This window comes from Arachis hypogaea, chromosome 5, assembly GCF_003086295.3.
Source record: "Arachis hypogaea cultivar Tifrunner chromosome 5, arahy.Tifrunner.gnm2.J5K5, whole genome shotgun sequence".
In the NCBI taxonomy this organism is placed as follows: Eukaryota; Viridiplantae; Streptophyta; class Magnoliopsida; order Fabales; family Fabaceae; genus Arachis; species Arachis hypogaea.
Window position 1 is genome coordinate 69,310,920 of NC_092040.1, and position 20,326 is coordinate 69,331,245.

The window sequence follows — 20,326 nt, forward strand, 5'->3', positions numbered from 1 at the left end:
CAAATAGAATTAAAGTGGATAAAATTTAGCAATTATAAAGCTTAAAAAAAACATGTTTTCACTTTCAAGCACAATTTAAGGAGAAATTATGAAACTATGCTATTCAATAAATAAATGCAAGAAAAATCAATGAAATTTACCTAATTAAAGCAAAAAAATACCATGAAATGTAGATTCCTCACATCCCCACACTTAAACAATAGCATGTCCTCATGCTATACCAAAGGAAGACAAGAAGGGAAATCAACAATTATTCAATGTTACTAACTATATGCAATCTACCTATGTATATGTAACTATACTATCTAACTATCTATATATATTTAATTAGTCCAAGTAAATCAATTTCCAAGAAAGCATCCATACAAAATCAAGGGCTAAAGCAATCATAACCAAATCACATTCATAATTGAATTGAGTCATATAAAAGAATTTAACCAAACTTGCAAGATAAACAATAATCATAGGTGAAAATATGGAGTTGAGTAATTGAACCTTCACCGGATATGTGTATGCACTCTAGTCACTCAAGTGTCTAGGGTCAATCCACTCAATTATTCTCTAATCATGCTTTCTAAAGTTTGTTATTCATCTAACCAATCAACAAAAATTTAATGTAAATATGCAAAAATTATGAGATCTTTTCAAGGTTGTAATGGGGCTAAGGTTAAAGGTAAGGAGGTATATATGGCTAGCTGAGCTTGCATTTGAATCTTTGATTAACCTAAATTTTCACCTAAGACATACACAACCTATACAATTCTAATATCAAGCTTAGCTACCCATGATCTCACTTTTACAAATACACACACTCATGCTTCAAATTCAATCACATATGCATTGATTATTATTGAATTTTATATTGGGGTAATTTTGTCCCCTTTTCATTATTTTTTCTTTTTTTTCTTTTTTTTTTCAAGAATATAATTCATACCAATTCATCAATGCATATGGTTTCTATAATATTACATGAGTATGCACCCAAATTTCTAATTTTTTTTCAATAAGAATAAAATATATTTTCATCAACCTATGTTTCCCACATCTTCCCCACACTTAAACATCACACACACTCACTAACTTAAGCTACTCAAAGATTCAAATAAATTACATTTCATTATTTATCGCTTAAGGTTAATGATGTGGCAAAATAAAGAATAAAATGGGGTATTCATAGGCTCAAAGTGGCAATCAAAGGTGAATGAAATGGTAGGCTATTTGGGTAAAGTGAGTTATAAAGAAATAATGGCCTCAATCACATAAATGCATAAAAATACATTAAACAATGGATATATAGAATTAAACAAACTAAAGATTGCACTCATAGAGAAGAGCACGCACAAGAATAAAAACAGTGGTCAAATAGTATAACCACACAATAAGGCTCAAAATCTCACAAGTTGTATGTTCTTTAACTCAAAAATCATATTCCACAATCTATAAATCATGCAAGTTTTAAAGAATTTCAACTTAATTCAATTTGAATTTCAATGCCCTTTATAAAAAGTTTCTTGGAAATTTCATTAAATTGACTAATAGTTATTCTATATATGTATATAGAGTGATTGGATGAAAAAGGTCAAAAATCCTAAGTTTAGTTCCCAATTTCAATCAAACTAAAATAACAAGTGTATAGGAAATCAAACTAGGTACAATCATCACATTATCCAAATCACAATCACAACTAAAAGCTAAAAAAGGAAATCAAAAACATGCTTTACTACAATATAATACTAAGTTATATACAAGCAAAATTGAAAAGTGTAATAAACTAAGAAAGTACAATAAACTAAGTAAAAAGGTTTTCAAAAGATAAAATATATACAAAACAACTAAAAAGTATAAAAAGAACTAAACTAAAAGTGTTCGGAATGAAGCTTGTCACACAAAATGCGCTGCTAAAGTTGGACAACCTCCCCACACTTAAATTGTAGCACCGTCCTCGGTGCTCACGATCATGCAGAGTGGAAGAAGTCGTCACTGTGTCACCTCTACTGTCCCATGCCTCCTCCTCCTCAGATGCTCATAAGCAAAAAACTGAATCACAAAACAGCATATATATATATGAAGTGAACAAATAATGTATATTTGAATGGAAGCATGCATGAGATTCAAGTTGAATGTAAACAAAAGCAACCTCCAATCAAATAAATGAATCTAAGAAAGCAAACTTGCTTGTTTATCAAAGAATTAAAGAAGGAAGGAGCATTGTTACTATGCACAAAGAGAAAGAAAACAGTTAAAAGTTAAAAGGAAAGTTAGTTAAAAAAGAAAGGAAAAGTCAAAAGTTAGTTGAAAAGAAGAAAACAGTTAAAAAGTTAGTGTTAGTTGAAAAGAAAAAGAAAGTTAAAAGTTATGTGAGTAAAAAGAAAATGGTTAGCCGAAAAAGAGAAGAGAGGTTAAAACTTAGGAGAAAGAAAAGAAAAAGTTAATTGAAAAAGAAAACAAAAGTCAAAAGTCATAAAGAAAAAGGAAGAGTTAGTTGAAAACAAAAAAGAAAAGAAAAAGTTATGTGCATAGCAAAAACGTCCTTAATTCCAAAAACATTTTCAGAGTTTCAAAACAAGCAAGTCTTTGTTCACTTCTTAAAAATTCAAGATGCCAAAACAAGTGATGCACATGTATGTGTAGAGCACATAATCAAGTAATTATCAATAACAAGTAAAGTGGCATAAGTTTAAGCAATTTGGTGTTGATAAAATCAAAACATTGAGAAACAAGTTAATCAAGAAATATTCAAACACCAAATTTAATGAGGCATAAAAGTCACAAGTTAAAAAAGAATGGAAAACCTCATGATCTATGTGACTTAGTGTAAATTTGGTATGAATAAAATGAATCAAATCAGCCACATAGATTAAAAACCTTCAAACTTGGGAGTTTATGCAAAAGAGGCTCAAATTTTCCAAAGAATTTCAAGTTTATGGTCAATTTTGAAAAATCACTTGAACTACTCAATGCATAGAAATAAATTAGCATCACAAGTAAGTAAAGAAAGTTAGAAGCATGACCAAAACTTGCAAAGAAGTGTTTGAGGAGTTTTCCAAAACCATTTAGCCAACAAGATTCTATTGACATAGAAATTCTTCAAATAGAATCTTGTTGCACCCAAGAGGACAATGCCATTTAATGAAACAAGGTTAGGAAAAAAATCCTGCAGCATTTCAGCAGTAAATTGGCCTATTTCCCAATTTCAAACAATCAATTCAGACTTCCTATGAATTCATGGACAATTAAAAACAGAAAAATCATATATAAATTCATAGGAAGTAATCAAATGAGCCAACATACAGCAACAACAGCAGTGAATAATTAAGCCATAACTAATAAATCAACAAGCAGCATGCTTTCTTTGAACAATGAACAAAAATAATGGCTTAAAACACAACACCAAAACAGCACAATGACCAAAAGTACTCGATTCAAGAAGCATTCTAATCATTGAGTTCAACAACCATTCCAGAAGTGGCATGAATTCAAGAAATTACTTATAACTAAATCCAACAATGAAATGAGACTTCTGCAGCACTCAAATCCAATTTATAACAGCAAGAATCAAACAACAAGAACATTATGCAGCATCAAGAAACCAATTGAGTACAAAGGCATGGCATCACCAACAACAAAACAGCAATTAATGGCCCAAGATTCGGCCTCACAACAGCAATAATGAACAATCCAGCAGCAATAACAAGTTGAATTCAGAAATTTATCAAAATTATCACCACTGCAACAACTATCTCTTGGAATTGTTTATTTCAAAAACCAGCCACCAACAAGAAAAAGTAATAACTAACAACAGGACAGCATTCTGTTCGTTTGAAATTAACAACCAATCACAACCAGCATGAATTCAAACAATTAAGCATCACTGAATCAAACAGTGAACTTCAAACTGAAATAGGAACTCAGCAGCAATAACAATTGAAGTTTATAACAGCTTTCAGCAAGAGTAGAGTAGTAATAAGACTATGCAGCAGCATGAACAAATCAATTCAGCACCGGGAGAGATCAATGAAACAGCAACATTCCAAACAGCATTATTAATCAAAACAAACCCAAATCCACTATCCACGCCAGATTTTCTAACAACCTAATCAACTAACATGCATTTCTAACTAACTTAATCAACAAAAATTAACCTAAGCTAACTAAAAATAGAAAGGGAAATAGGAAACAGAAAAGAAAATGGAACCTGGAAGGAAGGAAATGGAACACAGGAAGAGAAGAAAAGGTGGATGATGGTGAGTGAACGGCCGGAGTAACCCAGCTGGCCTGGTAGTGGAGCTGCTCCAATGGCAGCAGCTGAAGAGGGGCACAGCAAAGGAACAAGGCTCTTGCCCTATTCTGTCGTTCTAGCCAGTGAAGAGAAACAGGGGGAAGGCTTGAGCGCGGAGGAGTTCTGGGCTCGATGGAAGAGGGGTGGTGTCAGACGGGGGTCACGAAGAGGAAGACTTATGGTCTCTGGACTTGATGGCGACAGAAAGGGGAAAGGGAGGAGGCTGGGCTAAGGATGGCAACGGGTCCCATGGGGGCGGGGACATGCCACCCGCCCCCCAATTACTATCCCCGTCCCCGTCCCGTCCCCATGACGGGTAACGGGGACCCCGTATCCGCCGGGGGCCTGGGTCTCTGCGGATATCCGCGGATTTTTGTAAAAATAAGTAAAAATTGAAAAAAAATGAAAAAAATTAGAGAAAATCAAAGATAATCTTCAATTGTCATTAGAAACATAATATCCATAGTCTTTAAAGACTTAAATAGCAATAACAACAAACATAAACATCCAAACATATCCATAAACAACCAAATATTACATAAACAACCAACTATATTCATAAACAACAAAATAAAGTTCATGACATCATAAAAACATAATTCCACCATCCCAATCTTCCTTTCATCCCATAATGATAGTGATGGTAGATTCTGACTTACTTGAATCCTACATTGACAAGAAAACAATTTAAAGTTAAAATCATATAATAACTCAATAAGTCAATAATATAAAAACATAGTGTATTATATGTAATTTAATAGTTTACTTACGTCAACATCTCCTTCAATGTTATGAATTATGTAGCACTCAATTCCTATGTTAGTTGTAGTGCCAAGTTCATTCCAAAGCCAATCTTGATTACACATTAGAGCCTCTAATGTGTCCGGACGCAACCTACTACGATGTGGCGTAACAAATCGACCACCCGTACTAAATGAAGATTCAGAGGCAACGGTAGAGATAGGAATCGCCAAAAAATCTCTAGCAATAGCTTGCAAAGTAGGAAACTTCGCTTCATTTGACTTCCACCAATTTAAGATATAAAAATAATGTTCAGTTTGTGGTACTGGTCTCTCTTCAAGATAATAATCCAACTCGCTCTTTGTATCAATAAATGCGGATTCCTCACTTACATGTGCAGCAAAATCAGCTTGCCAATCTTCATGACTGAACTTCCTCCCCTTTGAACTTGAAGGAATTGATGGTGGTGGTGGCATATCTAATTGAGCAGCTTGGTCTCTCTCTCTTCCCTTTGTTGCATATTCTAAAACTAAATCTTGCACTACCCTTTTCACTTGACCAATTACAACACATGCTTCTGTCTCACCATATATTTTACGAAAAAAGAAATTCAATAAATACATCTTGTACCTAGGATCCAAAAGAGTCCCAATAGCCATAACTGTATTAATCACACCCCAATACTTTTCAAACTTAGTTATCATACTAGTAGCCATCATTTCAATTATCTCATTTCCACAATTTTTCCACTCCATCAAAGCCAACCTAATCACACAAACCTTAGGAAAATAAAGATTTGATGTAGGATAAGTTGTTCCAGAAAATAATTCAGTCACATCAAAAAATACCCTCAATCTTTGAAAAATCTCATCCGCCATATCCCAATCCTTCTCACTAGGAAAATATTTATATTGACTCTCATGCAATGACAATCTTTCAAATACATCTCTATACATAATTGCAACTTCAAGCATCAAAAATGTTGAATTCCACCTAGTTTTACAATCAAGACAAAGATTTTTTGTGTAGGGTATTTTAAGTTGCGCACATGTTTCCTTAAATTTTTCTTCTCTTTTTGGTGTTGCAGTCCAATAATGAACACTATCCCTCACCCTTTCAATAGCATGTGAAATAAGTTGTAACCTATTAGTGCCTATAGGTTCTTCCGATGGAGCACTCTTCTCAAGAGTATTACTCAATGCATCCAAAGAAGACATTCTATAAATAATGAAATATAAATCATGAATCAAAATCACATTAATCTAAAATATAAATCATCAATAAAAATCTCATTAACCTAATTAAAAAATATAAATTATACATTAAAAATTAAAATTCAGCTCTCCAAACTATTCAAATAACACTTAGATAGGAATATGACATTAGTTAAAACTGTTTAGTCTAGTGAAACAGATCAAAGAATAAAGGAACTGGAAGCAGGAAAAAGAATCTCAGCTTATTTCTAAGCTTTATATATATATATATATATATATATATACTAAATTAAAGAATCTCAGCTATTGAAGCTTGAAAAAGAAGAACGTAAGAACACAAAGAATGAATAAGAAAAAATAGTAGAAAAATCAGAATAAACAAAGACAATTTCTTGCAGATTAAGTAATCATTCAAATGAGTATATACAATTTCTTATATGTAATATTCTTACACTAGTGTATTAAAACATAATTAGACTCATACACCAGGGAGGAAAAAACTAATAAACACAACTACTCTTATATAGTGCTCTAAGTTTATAATAACTGAGCTACTACTGCTGTTAGAACAGAAAAACATAAAATAGTTTCTAACGAATTTCTTGGGTTGCTTCTTGATTAGCTTCAGTTTGTTTTCCTTTTCTATCTTCAATATAGACCTTCTCCACCAAGCTCAGTTGGGGTGTGCGTGTGTGTTGATGAGAGGAATGGATGGACTTTTTTTGTATAAGTCCAATGTCCAATACTCCAATCTCTTTTAAATTGTATTATGTGCCTCGCTCTTATATATTTATTTGGCCTAATTCATTCAGACTTAACTACCAAGACAGTAATCACCACTCACTATCATATCTAATGTAATCAAATATTCAAATAGGAATAACTCTTCACTAGAATAAAAATGCAAATATTGTTTATCAAATTGTTTTGCAATGACTTTTAAAAAGAATGAAACCATTTGGACTTAGCATAATAAACTTTTATGCAGAAACAAACATGGCAGTATGGCACCGATAAACTATGAGGCATAGTTTTGAAAATTAGGACGACCCAGAAAATTAGTCCAATTCAAAATATTAACTCAGAAATACCAATTACACAACCAGAAATTCATAATCGGAATCAGATTAACCTAACTTTAGATTAACTCAACATTAACTCAAATATTAATCAGAATCAAAAATCAAATTCATATCAACCTAACTCAGAAATATAAATTACACAACCAAAATTCAGAAATTCATAGTCAGAAATTCAGCAACCTAATTAGAAATTCAGCAACTCAAAACTCAAAAATCCAGAAATTCAAAACACAAAAATTCAGATCAATAGGAATCTCATTAATTCAAAACACCCAAATTCGTTACCCTAATTCAGAAATCTAAATTTAGAGAAGGGGATGGAAGACCAACGAAGACCAGGGCTAACTTACCTGAACCTGATGGAGAAAAGGGGAAGGAAGACTAGCGTCCAGCGAAGACCAGCGACGCGAACAGGAGAAGATGATGACCACGACCAGGAAAAGACGACGACGTTGCTGAGTCTGGGGTGGGAGGCAACGCTGAGAGACCAGAGGGTGGAAGGCGGCGGCGACGGTCGGCGGTCGGCGGTCAGCGGGAAGGAGGCAGGAGGGGCTAAGGGTTTGAGAAGGAGTGGAGTGTGGAGACAAGACTCACAGATCTCAGCTCAGTTCTCGCTTTCTGTCTCTCTCTGAAGTAGGACGACTAGGGTTAGGTTATGTTCAAATCATCAAATGAGAGTGGCTCACATATAATATATATATATATATATATATATATATATATATATATATATATATATATCAGGGCATTTTTGTCTTTTCACACAAACGGGGATTTAACGGGTCTCTACGGGGCGGGGACCACTACCCCCACCCCCATCCCATTTATTATACAGGGCCCTGTCCCCGTCCCCGCAGGTAAAAATTACCCCCCATACCTGCTCCCCGACGGGTAAATTCCCGCGGATACCCGCCCCACTGGGGATTTTTGCCATGCCTAGGCTGGGCGCGGTGGTCGAGACAAGAGTTTGAGACAGGGCTAGGGTTCGGTGGAGGAGAGAAGAGACGCGCGGCAGACAGGGCAGCGACAGCCCGAGCTCACTGGTTGTAGAGCGTGGTGCGGTGGCCCTTGGGCTCGCGGTTGTAGTGGCGGAGGTCAGGGTGATGATAATCAAAGGAGAAGAGAAGGGATTCGTACGAAGGGAAGGGGCCTGGATGCCGCGGCGGCGCTGGGTGGTGGGTTCAGAAGAGGGTTAGGCCGCGGAGAGGTTGCCGGCGTAGGTGGGTAGAGGGAGAGGGGCGCGGAGACTCGTCGAGGCCAACGGTGATGGTTGGTGGAGGCTGTGGTTCTGCAACGCGGAGAGAGGAGAAGAGGGTTGGGCAAGGGAAAGAAGATGATGAGAAAAGGAAAGCTCGGTGACTGGAGGCTGAGAAAGGGATGGATGATGATGGTGAAGAAGATGGAAGTTCAAATGGAGAAGCTATTGGGTGGCTCAGAGAAAAAGAAACGAGAAGAAAAGGGAAGAACAGGGGGGCTGCGGACGCACATAACGTGCATATGCTTCCAAGAGAGGAGGGTGAATTGTGGGTGCGTACGCACGTACACACGAATAGGAAAATGGGCTACAATGCGTACGCATATGCTGTGCGAATGCTGAGAATAGAAGGCGTGTATGAGAGTGTGCGTACACATAGAGGGCTTTTTTTTCTTTTTTTTTTCAAATAAAAAATTCACCTAACAATACAAAATGCATATAAACAAGAAATTAATAAAAAAATGCAAATATTTATATTAATTTTAAAATTAATCTAAAATTATATTTTTTAAATCAAAATTATAGACTATTCAAAGCACTTGTAATATGCACAAATAAAAATCCATTCAAATTTAATCATCCAAAAACTAGTTAAAAATTTTTAAACATGCAATTTAAGTTAAAAAGGCAATTTAAAGCAAAATTACTAACTATTCACATATGCACTTTAAAATAAAAACCTATTAAGACAAGTTAATAACCAAGAGACATATTTACAAACAAAAACAAGCGATCAATCAAAAACAAATTATTCACATATTCACATATTAACAATAGCCAATGATATAACACCATTGCAATCTCCCCGACAATGGTGCCAAAAACTTGATGAGCGAGAATTTGTTATTGATTCAAAATTTCTCAAAATAGAAATCACTCGTTGTAAGTATAGCCAAATCAACAACTAACTCTCAACATCAAAGTTTAATTCAAAGAATAAGTCACAATACAAAATAAATAACCGGGAGTTTGAATTCCCGGGTCGTTCTCCGTAGGAATTGTAATGAAATGCTCAATTGTTGGCTATAACGGAAGCAAGGGGGTTGTGATTGCAAGGAGAAAGAAACTAAAGTGTAAGAAAGTAACTTAACATGCAAGAAATTAAATGAAGGCAAGTAAAGGCAATGAAAATAGAATTTAAATACTAAAAGAGCTCTTGGTGATGATTGGGTGATTAGGGCTTGCTATCCTAGAAGTGGACCACAAACATGGTAATTGTGTGTTAATTAATCCCAATTAGTCAACCCTACATCGATGATAAGTCAAAAGGGCATAATTAACCTCAATCCACAAGTCTTAGCCAACTCACTAATTAACTTAGTGAAAGGCTAGAGTTAGTGGAAACCAAGTTAATTAACAACCCTCACATAATGTGGAATGGACATCCACCACTCAAGTTCACCTAAACCACTCAATTTCTCAACTTAGAGTGAGAAAAACTATGTAAAAATTCAACCAAACATTTTATCAAACACTTGGTGGGTATGAAAAGAAACATAAACATCAAAATTGCATTAAAGGAAATTAAAAGTGACAAGTGTGTTCATACAACTAAAATGAGCATAAAAGAGAAATTAAAAAAGGAAACAAAGAGAGTAAAGGCAATAGAACAAGAAAATGTAAATGAAACTACAATTAAACAAGAATTAAAGAGGGAAATTAATGAGAGAACAAAGATAAAAATCCTAATTCTAGAGAGAAGGGGGAGCTTCTCTCTCTACAAAATGACCTACAACATGATAAAACATAAACCTAAGTGCTCCCCCTTCATTCCTCTTCAATTTAGTTTGAAATAGCTTTAGAAATGAGTTGGATTCGATTTTGGGGCCCCAGAAACCGCCCCCAGTGGTTTGCAGTTAATGAGCTCACGTGCCAGGACCTGTGCGTCCGCACACTTGTTGTTTTCTGACCTATGCGTGCGCACTAATTGTGTGCGTACGCACACTTTAACTTAGTCCACTATAGCAAATTATATATCATTTCGAAGGCCGGGACGTTATCTTTCCAATGTCGTTGGAACCGTCTCATTTGGACCTCTGTAGCTCAAGTTATGACCAATTTAGTATTGAGAGGTCAGGGCTGACAGTTTTATAAATCCATCATTTCTTGAATTCTCCCATTTTGCATGCTTTCCTTCCACTTCTTCAATTCATACTTGTCTAGTAAGCCTAAAATTACTTAACAAACACATCAAGGCATCAAATGGAATTAAAGTGGATAAAATTTAGCAATTATAATGCTTGAAAAAATATGTTTTCACTTTCAAACATAATTTAGAGAGAAACTATGAAACTATACTATTTCAATGAATAAATGCAAGAAAAGTCAATGAAATCCACCTAATTAAAGCAAATAAATACCATGAAATGAGAATTCATCAATTATTCAACCCAATAAAAAATTCTATATAAAGAAAAAAGTATCTAAAAAAAAAAAGAAGGAGAACGTAGAGATAGAGAAAGAGCATGGAGAAAAAAGTACGTTTTTGAGAACAACGCAAATTAGGAAAAATAAGAAAGGGTAATAGTAGAATAATAAAAAATATTTATGGATAAAAACAAAAAATAAATTCATAAAAATGGTCCGTGTCCCTCTTCCAAATCTCGTGTTTATTATTTTCCTTCGTAAAAGAGTGGACACAAAATTATAAAAAATTGTCTCAGAGACAATGTGTTCAGTGTCTATATCTCTGCTTCTAAATACTTTTTAAAGATGTGCTGTCCATGTCTCTGTGTCATATCTTCAAAAATAAACGCTACTTTAGTAAAGAACATAAATATATTTTTAAGTGCTTATATATAATTATATCCGTATAAACAAGTATTTTGATTAATGAAGTTTAATTAAGTTGATTCACTAAAATTATCATATAAAATACGCCTGAATTATACATAAAATGTGCATAAATTATATGATACTACTATTAGAGGTGGTAATATTATCCGAAGCATAAATACTCACTCTGCTCTTACTCGATCAAGGCGCGGATTTTGTGAGACAAGCAGGATGGAGTTGGTTTTAGAAAAAAAAAATATAATTAGACAATTAAAATATTAAATAATTTAAATAATAAATATATTGAATATTTAATTTATTAGGTGTACGAATAATTATTTTAATATTTAAATTTAGGTGAGTAAATTGGAGTGTGGTGTGTTTTATTTGAATTGCCCGTTATTTATGTTGTTTAAAAAAAATTATTGATTATTTAATATAATCCAAAAAAAAAAAATTACACACCCTAATATATATAAATATATATAATTTTAATATATAATATATCTAATATATATAAAAAATATTAATAAATTTATTAATAATATTATTTGATATTTTATTATTCTTAACTTTTTAATTTAATTTATGTTATATATACATAATTATAATTATATGAATTTTAAAATTTAATTTTGTTTGTTAAATTTTAATAATTATTAAAAATAGATAAAGCAGGACGGATTAGAGTATAAGTGTTCACTACCAACAAATAGGAATGAAACAGATTTTATATGGATTAGGATTGAATGCGATAGAATTTGATAAGACAAAAATTCACTCTTATTTATTTCATTTACCACCCCTAATTACTATTTTTATTATGACCGCTAATACCACTAATATTATCACTATCACTACTATTACCACTAAAGAGTTGAAATTTACAGGGCGAAAGAGGTAAATATCATGATTATATGTGAGAAATGAACTGAATTAATTGATTCAATTGTTGTCACTTAACTAGTTCATCCGTTGATTTGTCAAAATCAAAGGGTTGAACCGCTGCTTTTTGTTTTAATAAGAAAACTAGCTTAAAAGAATATATATTTTAAAAAAATATATTTTATATAGAAGTATATTATTTTATTATGGTCAATTCAATAATGTTACGTTTTTAGTTTCATAAATAGAATTATTAATTTGATTCTCAAAGTCTTAGTAAATATTAGATTATATTGGTCTAATTGTTCTTATATATATATATATATATATATATATATATATATATATATATATATATATATATATATATATATATATAAACTTGCAATGACATTAGATTGTTAAACTCATTTACTTAATTCTATCACGGTACATCACACGTAAACTCGAATCGACCAAACCTTTTAAGATGTAAAATTATAAAATATTAGTTTGTTATTGTTTATCCAAAGACGTACACAAGTACACAACAACATTGTTTTGGGAGTTACTGAAGTGGAAATTTGGGTCTGAACGTGAGGTTTAGATTCTTTTTGAAACATCATCTGACTTGTTCTGATGTCGAGGTACTGCTGTTCGAGTTTTTCGTGAGAAGGTGAGAATACTATTTTCAAGAGACTCTGACACTTAAGTTAACAAAGTATAAACAGTGTCTCTACTTGAATCCCAACTTTTATGAGATCGAGTTCAAGCATTTTATGGTTCCAACTTTCTTCGTCAGGTATGCCGTTTCAAGAGGTCGAGTACTCGACGTGTTTCAAAAATTTTTGTAACGTTGCTCCCTTTAATGACATGGTGCACGCTACGCAGCAGTTCCCTAAGAATCCGCACGTGACCTTTAAAGAGGGGTGTGGAATGTTCTTTTTGCCTTTTTTTTCTTAAAAAAGCTTCACCTCTTCCCTCTTTCTTCTTTTCCCGTTTCTGAAACGTTCCTCTTCGTTCTTCCTTCATAACTGTGTCTCAGTTCAAAATTTCTCCATCTTGAATCTTTTTAAAGATTTTGTTTGCATTTTGGAGAGGAATGTTCGTATTTCTGCTATTTGGCTTGCCTTCTATTTCCGCTTTCTATTAAGGTCGGTATTTTTTTACCCATTTTCCTCTCTTTCTGTTTCGATTGCTCTTGGTTGTATTTGTATTTGTATTTGTTTTGAATGATACTTTGAATGGTGATTTGAAATATTGTTGGTGATGGAGACTTTTGTATCTCCTTTTGAAACTATCGCTTACTTGTTTGTGTCTTGAAACTATTGAAACCATCATTACTTGAGATTGTTGATACGGGCTATAGTTATATTCTCCCCAAATGGTGTCGCTTTTCCATGTTTAGAAGCGATGCAATTTCTATATCTTGAGCATGTTTGTGAAAAAACCTTTTAAAATTATATTTTTAGTTTTGTTGTTGAAATCCGATTTTCTTTGTTTGGTGTCCAAGCTCTTTTGTGACGATTTCTTTGATTGTTGTATTTGTAGGTATAGCTTTAATGTATTGATCTATTATTCACAACATGTCAACCAAAGTTTTGTCTGACCTTACTTGGGTAGATATATCGGTCCTTACTCCTATCCTTATAATTGATAGAGAGTATGCTAAACAATTTTGTAGATGTCATAGGTTGTGCGTAAACCAAGAGGATGAGAGAAACTATGAAATTATTGTTGCTGATCATGAGGAGAGGGTGTGTTTTTCCCGACTTGATAGGTCAGAATGCCCTTTCTTTTATGCCTATGATTGCTTTTTCATTAAACTAGATGTCCACCTCCCTAGGGTGTCCTCTGGACTTATAATATTGCTCCTACCTATATGCATCCTAATTCTTAGGGTTTTTTAAAGATATACTATTTTATGTGTTGGGAACTCGATGTCCGACCATCTTTGAAGGTCTTCTTTTATCTCTTTGTGCTTACCAAGCTTTTAGTTCTTTTAAAAAATCAGGTTGGGTCTCTTTTCGGGCTATCCAAAGGTGGAAAGCGTTTGCTATCTTTGATGAGTCATTTCATAATTTTAAGAATTATTTCTTCAAAATCTGAGCTATTGATAATAGCCGACCTTTCTTTTTCAATGAAAACGATGAACCACAATTTCCTTTATATTGGGGGGAGAAACGGGTGATAGTTAAGTACAATGTGGACGATTTAGATGATCTTGAGAAGAGCGTAGCTGAGCTGTTCTAGGAGTGCTAGGTTCGTGCTCCTTATTTAGATACGAAAAGATTTTTAGGGAACTCCAGCCAAATCCAATCCGAGCATGGTAGCCTTCTTTCTATTTTCTTTTAAGGAGCTGTTAATTATACCTTTCATGCCTGACTTTGTTTTTAATTTCTTGATGTGGTGTAGAAAAAATGGCTCCCAAGATGGCCACAATAAAGAATTTACAGACTCCGAGAAAGAGTGCGGTTGCTCGAAATATATAGCCTCAAGAGACTGGTGGGGTGGCTTCGTCTTCCAAGTCAAACTCGGGTGCTTCTGCCTCGATAAAATCTATACCCAATCCAGGTCCCCATATAGTCTCCTCTACCTCAGAACAAGCAACTCGTCCCCGAAAACAAGTAAATCATCCCCTCCTTCAAATCTTGATTCAGGCTCTAAAAAGTGCAAGACGTCGAGTTTGGACATCTACGAACAAGGTTTTAATGCCTTGGCCTGGAGTGAGAAGCACATTCTTCCTCATAGTTTTATAAGCATGGATGATGTGGCTATTGAATCTCATCACCTCAAGGTTATGGCCCGAGGAGGGGTTCGGATGGCTAGGCTCCGCGTGGCCTTACTGAAAGAGCTGAAGAAGGCCCACTTTAGGCACCACTCAGAGTAACCTGGTCAAGTTGCAAATTGAGGTGGAGTCTTTGAGGGAGATAAAAAAAGAGTTGGAGGCCAAGAAGGAGACCCGAGTGTCTGACTTGTCCAAAGCTCGAGAAAAATTGAAGCAGTCTGAGGCGGCTTTGACCATGGTCGAGGGGCTGAAAAAGAAAGTCGAGGAAAGTTACACCAGGATTTTTGGAGAAAGGCTGGACTTGGTGGATGAGTTGTCTAAGGCAAGGGACAATTATCAAGACTTGGAAGATAGTGTTGCTGAGGGGATGGATGAGCTCGTGGAGAATCTAAAGGCCTAATTTCGAGTTCATGCTCTCGAGGTTGACCTTACCCTGATCTCAGCTGACAATGTTGTGGTGGACGGAAAGATAGTTCCTACTCCCAAGGATGACTATGCCCGACCTCAAGGCGTCGGGTCGTCGTCCTGAGGAGAATTCTCAGGGACTTGCTCAAACCGATGACGAACCCATCCCTTCCCCGCCTAAGGAATAGCCTCCCCCTTCTAATTCAGTCCTGACCTCTTCCATCCATCCCGAGGACGTTGTTACCGGCGAGGAGTTGCAGCCTTTGTGATTTTGTTCTGTATGGCCCAACTTGTGTGTCTTTGATGAACACTTTTTGTAGTTGTTTGAACAATTCATTTTGCTTCACTTGTAGTTAAACAACTTTTTGTTAAAGAACCTTTCTTTATTTTGATAATGATTGTAGGTCTTACGTAGTTGTTTCTCGTTGAATTAGATCTTTGCCTATACAGTTACTTAGTTGGAGATTATACCTCGACAACTTTTTAACGTTGTTTTTTTGCTAAGTTTAATAGTGATGTTGGGGCAATAGGTTGGTGTAGAATATTTTTGTTTTCCTTTGTAAGTTTCGACTTTGTGTAATCGAACTTTGCCAAGTTACTTTTACATTTTATTTTTGTTCTGCCTTAATTTTGGAGTCGATCTTACGAATTACTTACATAACTTCTTACATTAATCTGTACCTTGTCGTTTCATTTTACCGACCATACTTGGTCGGGCAATGATTTTTGCAGTTTGTTAATCTTAAATTAATGCCTTTTTATAGAAAACTTTTGAAGAAGAAGTGGATTTATCATTATTAAATGAAAAATGACTTACATAAAGTTTGCTACTAAGGACTTTTTACTACCTTTAGCCTTTGTTATGATGCCTCATTAAAATCCTTTTCAGAAAAAATCTTTCTCAAAAAGAAATCATGAAGTTGGGAAAAATAGTACACCGAGGAACAAGGTGTTTACCTAACTGTAGTATTTCTTCAAGTTACTCGCATGCCACGACCTTCGGAGTTCATTCCCTTGTAAGTCGGTCACTTTGTAATAATCCTTTCCTAAGACTTCAACAATCTTGTAGTGTCCTTTCCAGTTTGTAGCTAGCTTTCCATTGCCTGACTTCTAAATCCCGATGTCATTTCAAATTAGTATCAGGTCGTCCATGGTAAAGCTTCTTTTGATTACCTTCAGAGCCATCCTTTGCTTTAGTGCTTCCTCTTTGTTCCGAGCTTATTCTCAGACTTCTAGGAGGAGATTAAGCTCTTTCTTTTGTGCTTAGATGTTAACCCCTTCATTGCAAAATACGACCCTTGGAGATTCTTCAGCGATCTCTACAGGAATCATGGCTTCCATTCCGTAAGCATGTCGGAAAGATGACTCCCCTGTTGTGGAATGAGGAGTTGTCCAATATACCCATAAGAGGATCGTCTGCCCATGCTCCCTTTTTCTCTTGTAGTCGGCACTTCAACTCAGCCAGTATGACCTTATTTGCAGCTTCGCCTTGTCCATTGGCCTGATGGTGTTCTACCGATGTGAATTAGTGTTTTATCTTTAGGCCGACCACCAAGTTCCTAAAGGTTGAGTCAGTAAATTGAGTTCTATTGTCCGTGACAATAGAGTGGGAAAATCCAAACCTTGTGATTCCTATTTTCTTGTAATTGGATTATAGAAATTGGCACGAGTGGACACAACTCCGTTCAACTAACCAGCAAGTGTACTGGGTCGTCCAAGTAATAAACCTTACGTGAGTAAGGGTCGAATCCACAGAGATTGTTGGTATGAAGCAAGCTATGGTCACCTTGCAAATCTCAGTTAGGCAGATTAAAAATGGTTTATGGGTTTTCGAATAATTAATAATAAAAAAAAGAAATAATAAAAGGGATAGAACACTTATGCAGATTCATTGGTGGGAATTTCAGATAAGCGGATGGAGATGCTGCAGAGCTCTCGGACGCCTGCTCTCCTACTCCTTCTACTCAATCCTTCTTACTCCTTTCCATGGCAAGCTTTGTATAGGGGTTCACCATCAACTGTGGCTACTTTCATTCCTCACGGGGAAATATCCTGTGCGGCTGTCACTCGCATAGCTAACCAGTCTGGAGGCATCACCCATGGCTGATGGCTACATCCCATCCTCGCAGTGAAAACTATGCTAACGCACTCTGTCACAGTACGGCTAATCACCGGTTGGTTCCCGCTCCTACTGGAATAGAATCCCTCTTTTGCGTCTGTCACTAACGCCCAGCAGGTTAAAGTTTGAAGCACGTCACAGTCATTCATTACCGGAATCCTACTCGGAACACCACAGACAAGGTTGGACTTTCCGGATTCCCAGGATCCTACTCGGAATACCACAGACAAGGTGAGACTTTCCGGATCCTCATAAATGCCGCCATCTATCTAGCTTATACCACGAAGATTCTGTTGGGGAATCTAAGAGATACGCATTCAAGCTCTGTTGCATGTAGAACGGAAGTGGTTGTCAATCACGCGCGTTCATAAGTAAGAATGATAATGAGGGTAATCTGACTCATAACATTCATCATGTTCTTGGGTACGAATGAATATCTTGGAATAAGAATAAAAGAGATTTGAATAAAAGAAGATAGAATTTCATTAATACTTGAGGTGCAGCAGAGCTCCACACCCTTAATCTATGGTGTGCAGAAACTCCACCGTTGAAAATACATAAGCAAAGAGTTCAGGCATGGCCGAATGGCCAGCCCCCTCTAACGTGATCAATGATCCCCTAAGATGAAGAATAAAACAAAACTGAGATCAAAGATGAGATCAAAGATGTCTAATACAATAGATAAATGTCCTATATATACTAGACTAGCTACTAGGGTTTACATGAGTAAGTAATTGATGCATAAATTCACTTCCGGGGCCCACTTGGTGTATGCTTGGGCTGAGCTTGATGAATTCACGTGCTAAGGCATTTCTTGGCGTCAAACTCCAGGTTATGACGTGTTTTGGATGTTCAACTCCGGATCATGACGTTTCTCTGGCGTTTAACTTCAAACAGCAGCGTGTACTTGGCGTTCAACGCCAAGTTACGTCGTCATTCTTCGAATAAAGTATGGACTATTATATATTGCTGGAAAGCCCTGGATGTCTACTTTCCAACGCCGTTGAGAGCGCGCCAATTGGAGTTCTGTAGCTCCAGAAAATACATTTCGAGTGCAGGGAGGTCAGAATCCAACAGCATCAGCAGTCCTTTTGTCAGCCTTCTTCAGAGTTTTGCTCAAATCCCTCAATTTTAGTCAGAATTTACCTGAAATCACAGAAAAACACACAAACTCATAGTAAAGTCCAGAAATGTGAATTTAACATAAAAACTAATGAAAACATCCCTAAAAGTAGCTTAAACTTACTAAAAACTATATAAAAACAATGCCAAAAAGCGTATAAATTATCCGCTCATCACAACACCAAACTTAAATTGTTGCTTGTCCCCAAGCAACTGAAAATCAAATAGGATAAAAAGAAGAGAATATACTATAAAGTCCAAAATATCAATGAATATTGATTTAATTAGATGAGCGGGGCTTGTAGCTTTTTGCTTCTGAACAGTTTTGGCATCTCACTTTTTCCTTTGAAGTTTAGAGTGATTGGCTTCTCTAGGAACTTAGAATTTCAGATAGTGTTATTGACTTTCCTAGTTAGGCATGTTGATTCTTGAACACAGCTACTTTATGAGTCTTGGCTGTGGCCCTAAGCACTTTGTCTTCCAGTATTACCACCGGATACACAAATGCCACAGACACATAACTGGGTGAACCTTTTCAGATTGTGACTCAGCTTTGCTAAAGTCCCCAGTTAGTGGTGTCCAGAGCTCTTAAGCACACTCTTTAGCTTTGGATCACGACTTTAACCATTCAGTCTCAAGCTTTTCACTTGGACCTTCATGACACAAGCACATGGTTAGGGACAGCTTGATTTTAGCCGCTTAGGCCTGGATTTTTAATTTCCTTGGGCCCTCCTATCCATTAATGCTCAAAGCCTTGGATCCTTGCCTTAAAATTTTCGCCACTTTTTCTCTTTTTTTTTTTCACTGCTTTTTCTTGCTTCAAGAATCAATTTCATGATGTTTTTCAGATCATCAATAACATTTCTCTTTGTTCATCATTCTTTCAAGAGCCAACAATTTTAACACTCATAGACAACAAGATCAAAAATATGCACTGTTCATTCATTCATTCAGAAAACAAAAATTATTGCCACCACATCAATGTAATTAAATTAAATTCACTAATAATTTCGAAAATTATGTACTTCTTGTTCTTTTGAATTAAAACATTTTTCTTTTAAGAGAGGTGAAAGACTAATGGATTTTATTCATAGCTTTAAGGCATGGTTACACACTAATGATCATGAAGTAGAGACACAAAAACATAGATAAACATAACACTTAAAAACCGAAAACAGAAAGAAAATAAAGAACAAGGAATGAATCCACCTCTAGTGGCGTCTTCTTCTTGAAGGACCAATGATGTTCTTCAACTCTTCTATGTCCCTTCCTTGCCTTTGTTGCTCCTCCCTCATAGCTCTTTGATCTTCTCTTATTTCTTGGAGAGTGAGGGCGTGTTCATGGTGTTCCACCCTTAGTTGTTCCACATTATGGCTCAAGTCTTCTAAGGAGGTACTGAGTTGCTCCCAATAGTTGTTGGGAGGAAAGTGCATTCCATGAGGCATTTGTTGATGATGAACTTCCTCATGTTCTCCTTGCGGGCCGTGAGGAACTTCCCTTGTTTGCTCCATCCTTTTCTTGGTGATGGGCTTGTCTTCTTCAATGGAGACATCTCCATCTATGATAACTCCGGCTGAATAACATAGATGGCATATGAGGTGGGGGAAGGCTAGCCGTGCCAAGTATGAAGGCTTGTCAGCTATTTTGTAGAGTTCATTAGAGATGACTTCATGAACTTCCAC

At 35.6% G+C, this 20,326-nt stretch overlaps 1 protein-coding gene across 1 annotated transcript; it reads right to left on the reverse strand.

Annotated features, from left to right (window-relative positions):
• Positions 1–4,900: 4,900 nt before the first annotated feature.
• LOC112803589 (zinc finger BED domain-containing protein RICESLEEPER 2-like) lies at positions 4,901–5,679 on the reverse strand. The gene is made up of 2 exons (XM_025847072.2): positions 5,050–5,679; positions 4,901–4,945 (listed from the first exon to the last, which is right to left on the reverse strand). Exons 1-2 carry the CDS (start codon positions 5,677–5,679, stop codon positions 4,901–4,903), a joined length of 675 nt encoding a protein of 224 aa, XP_025702857.2.
• Positions 5,680–20,326: the final 14,647 nt, after the last annotated feature.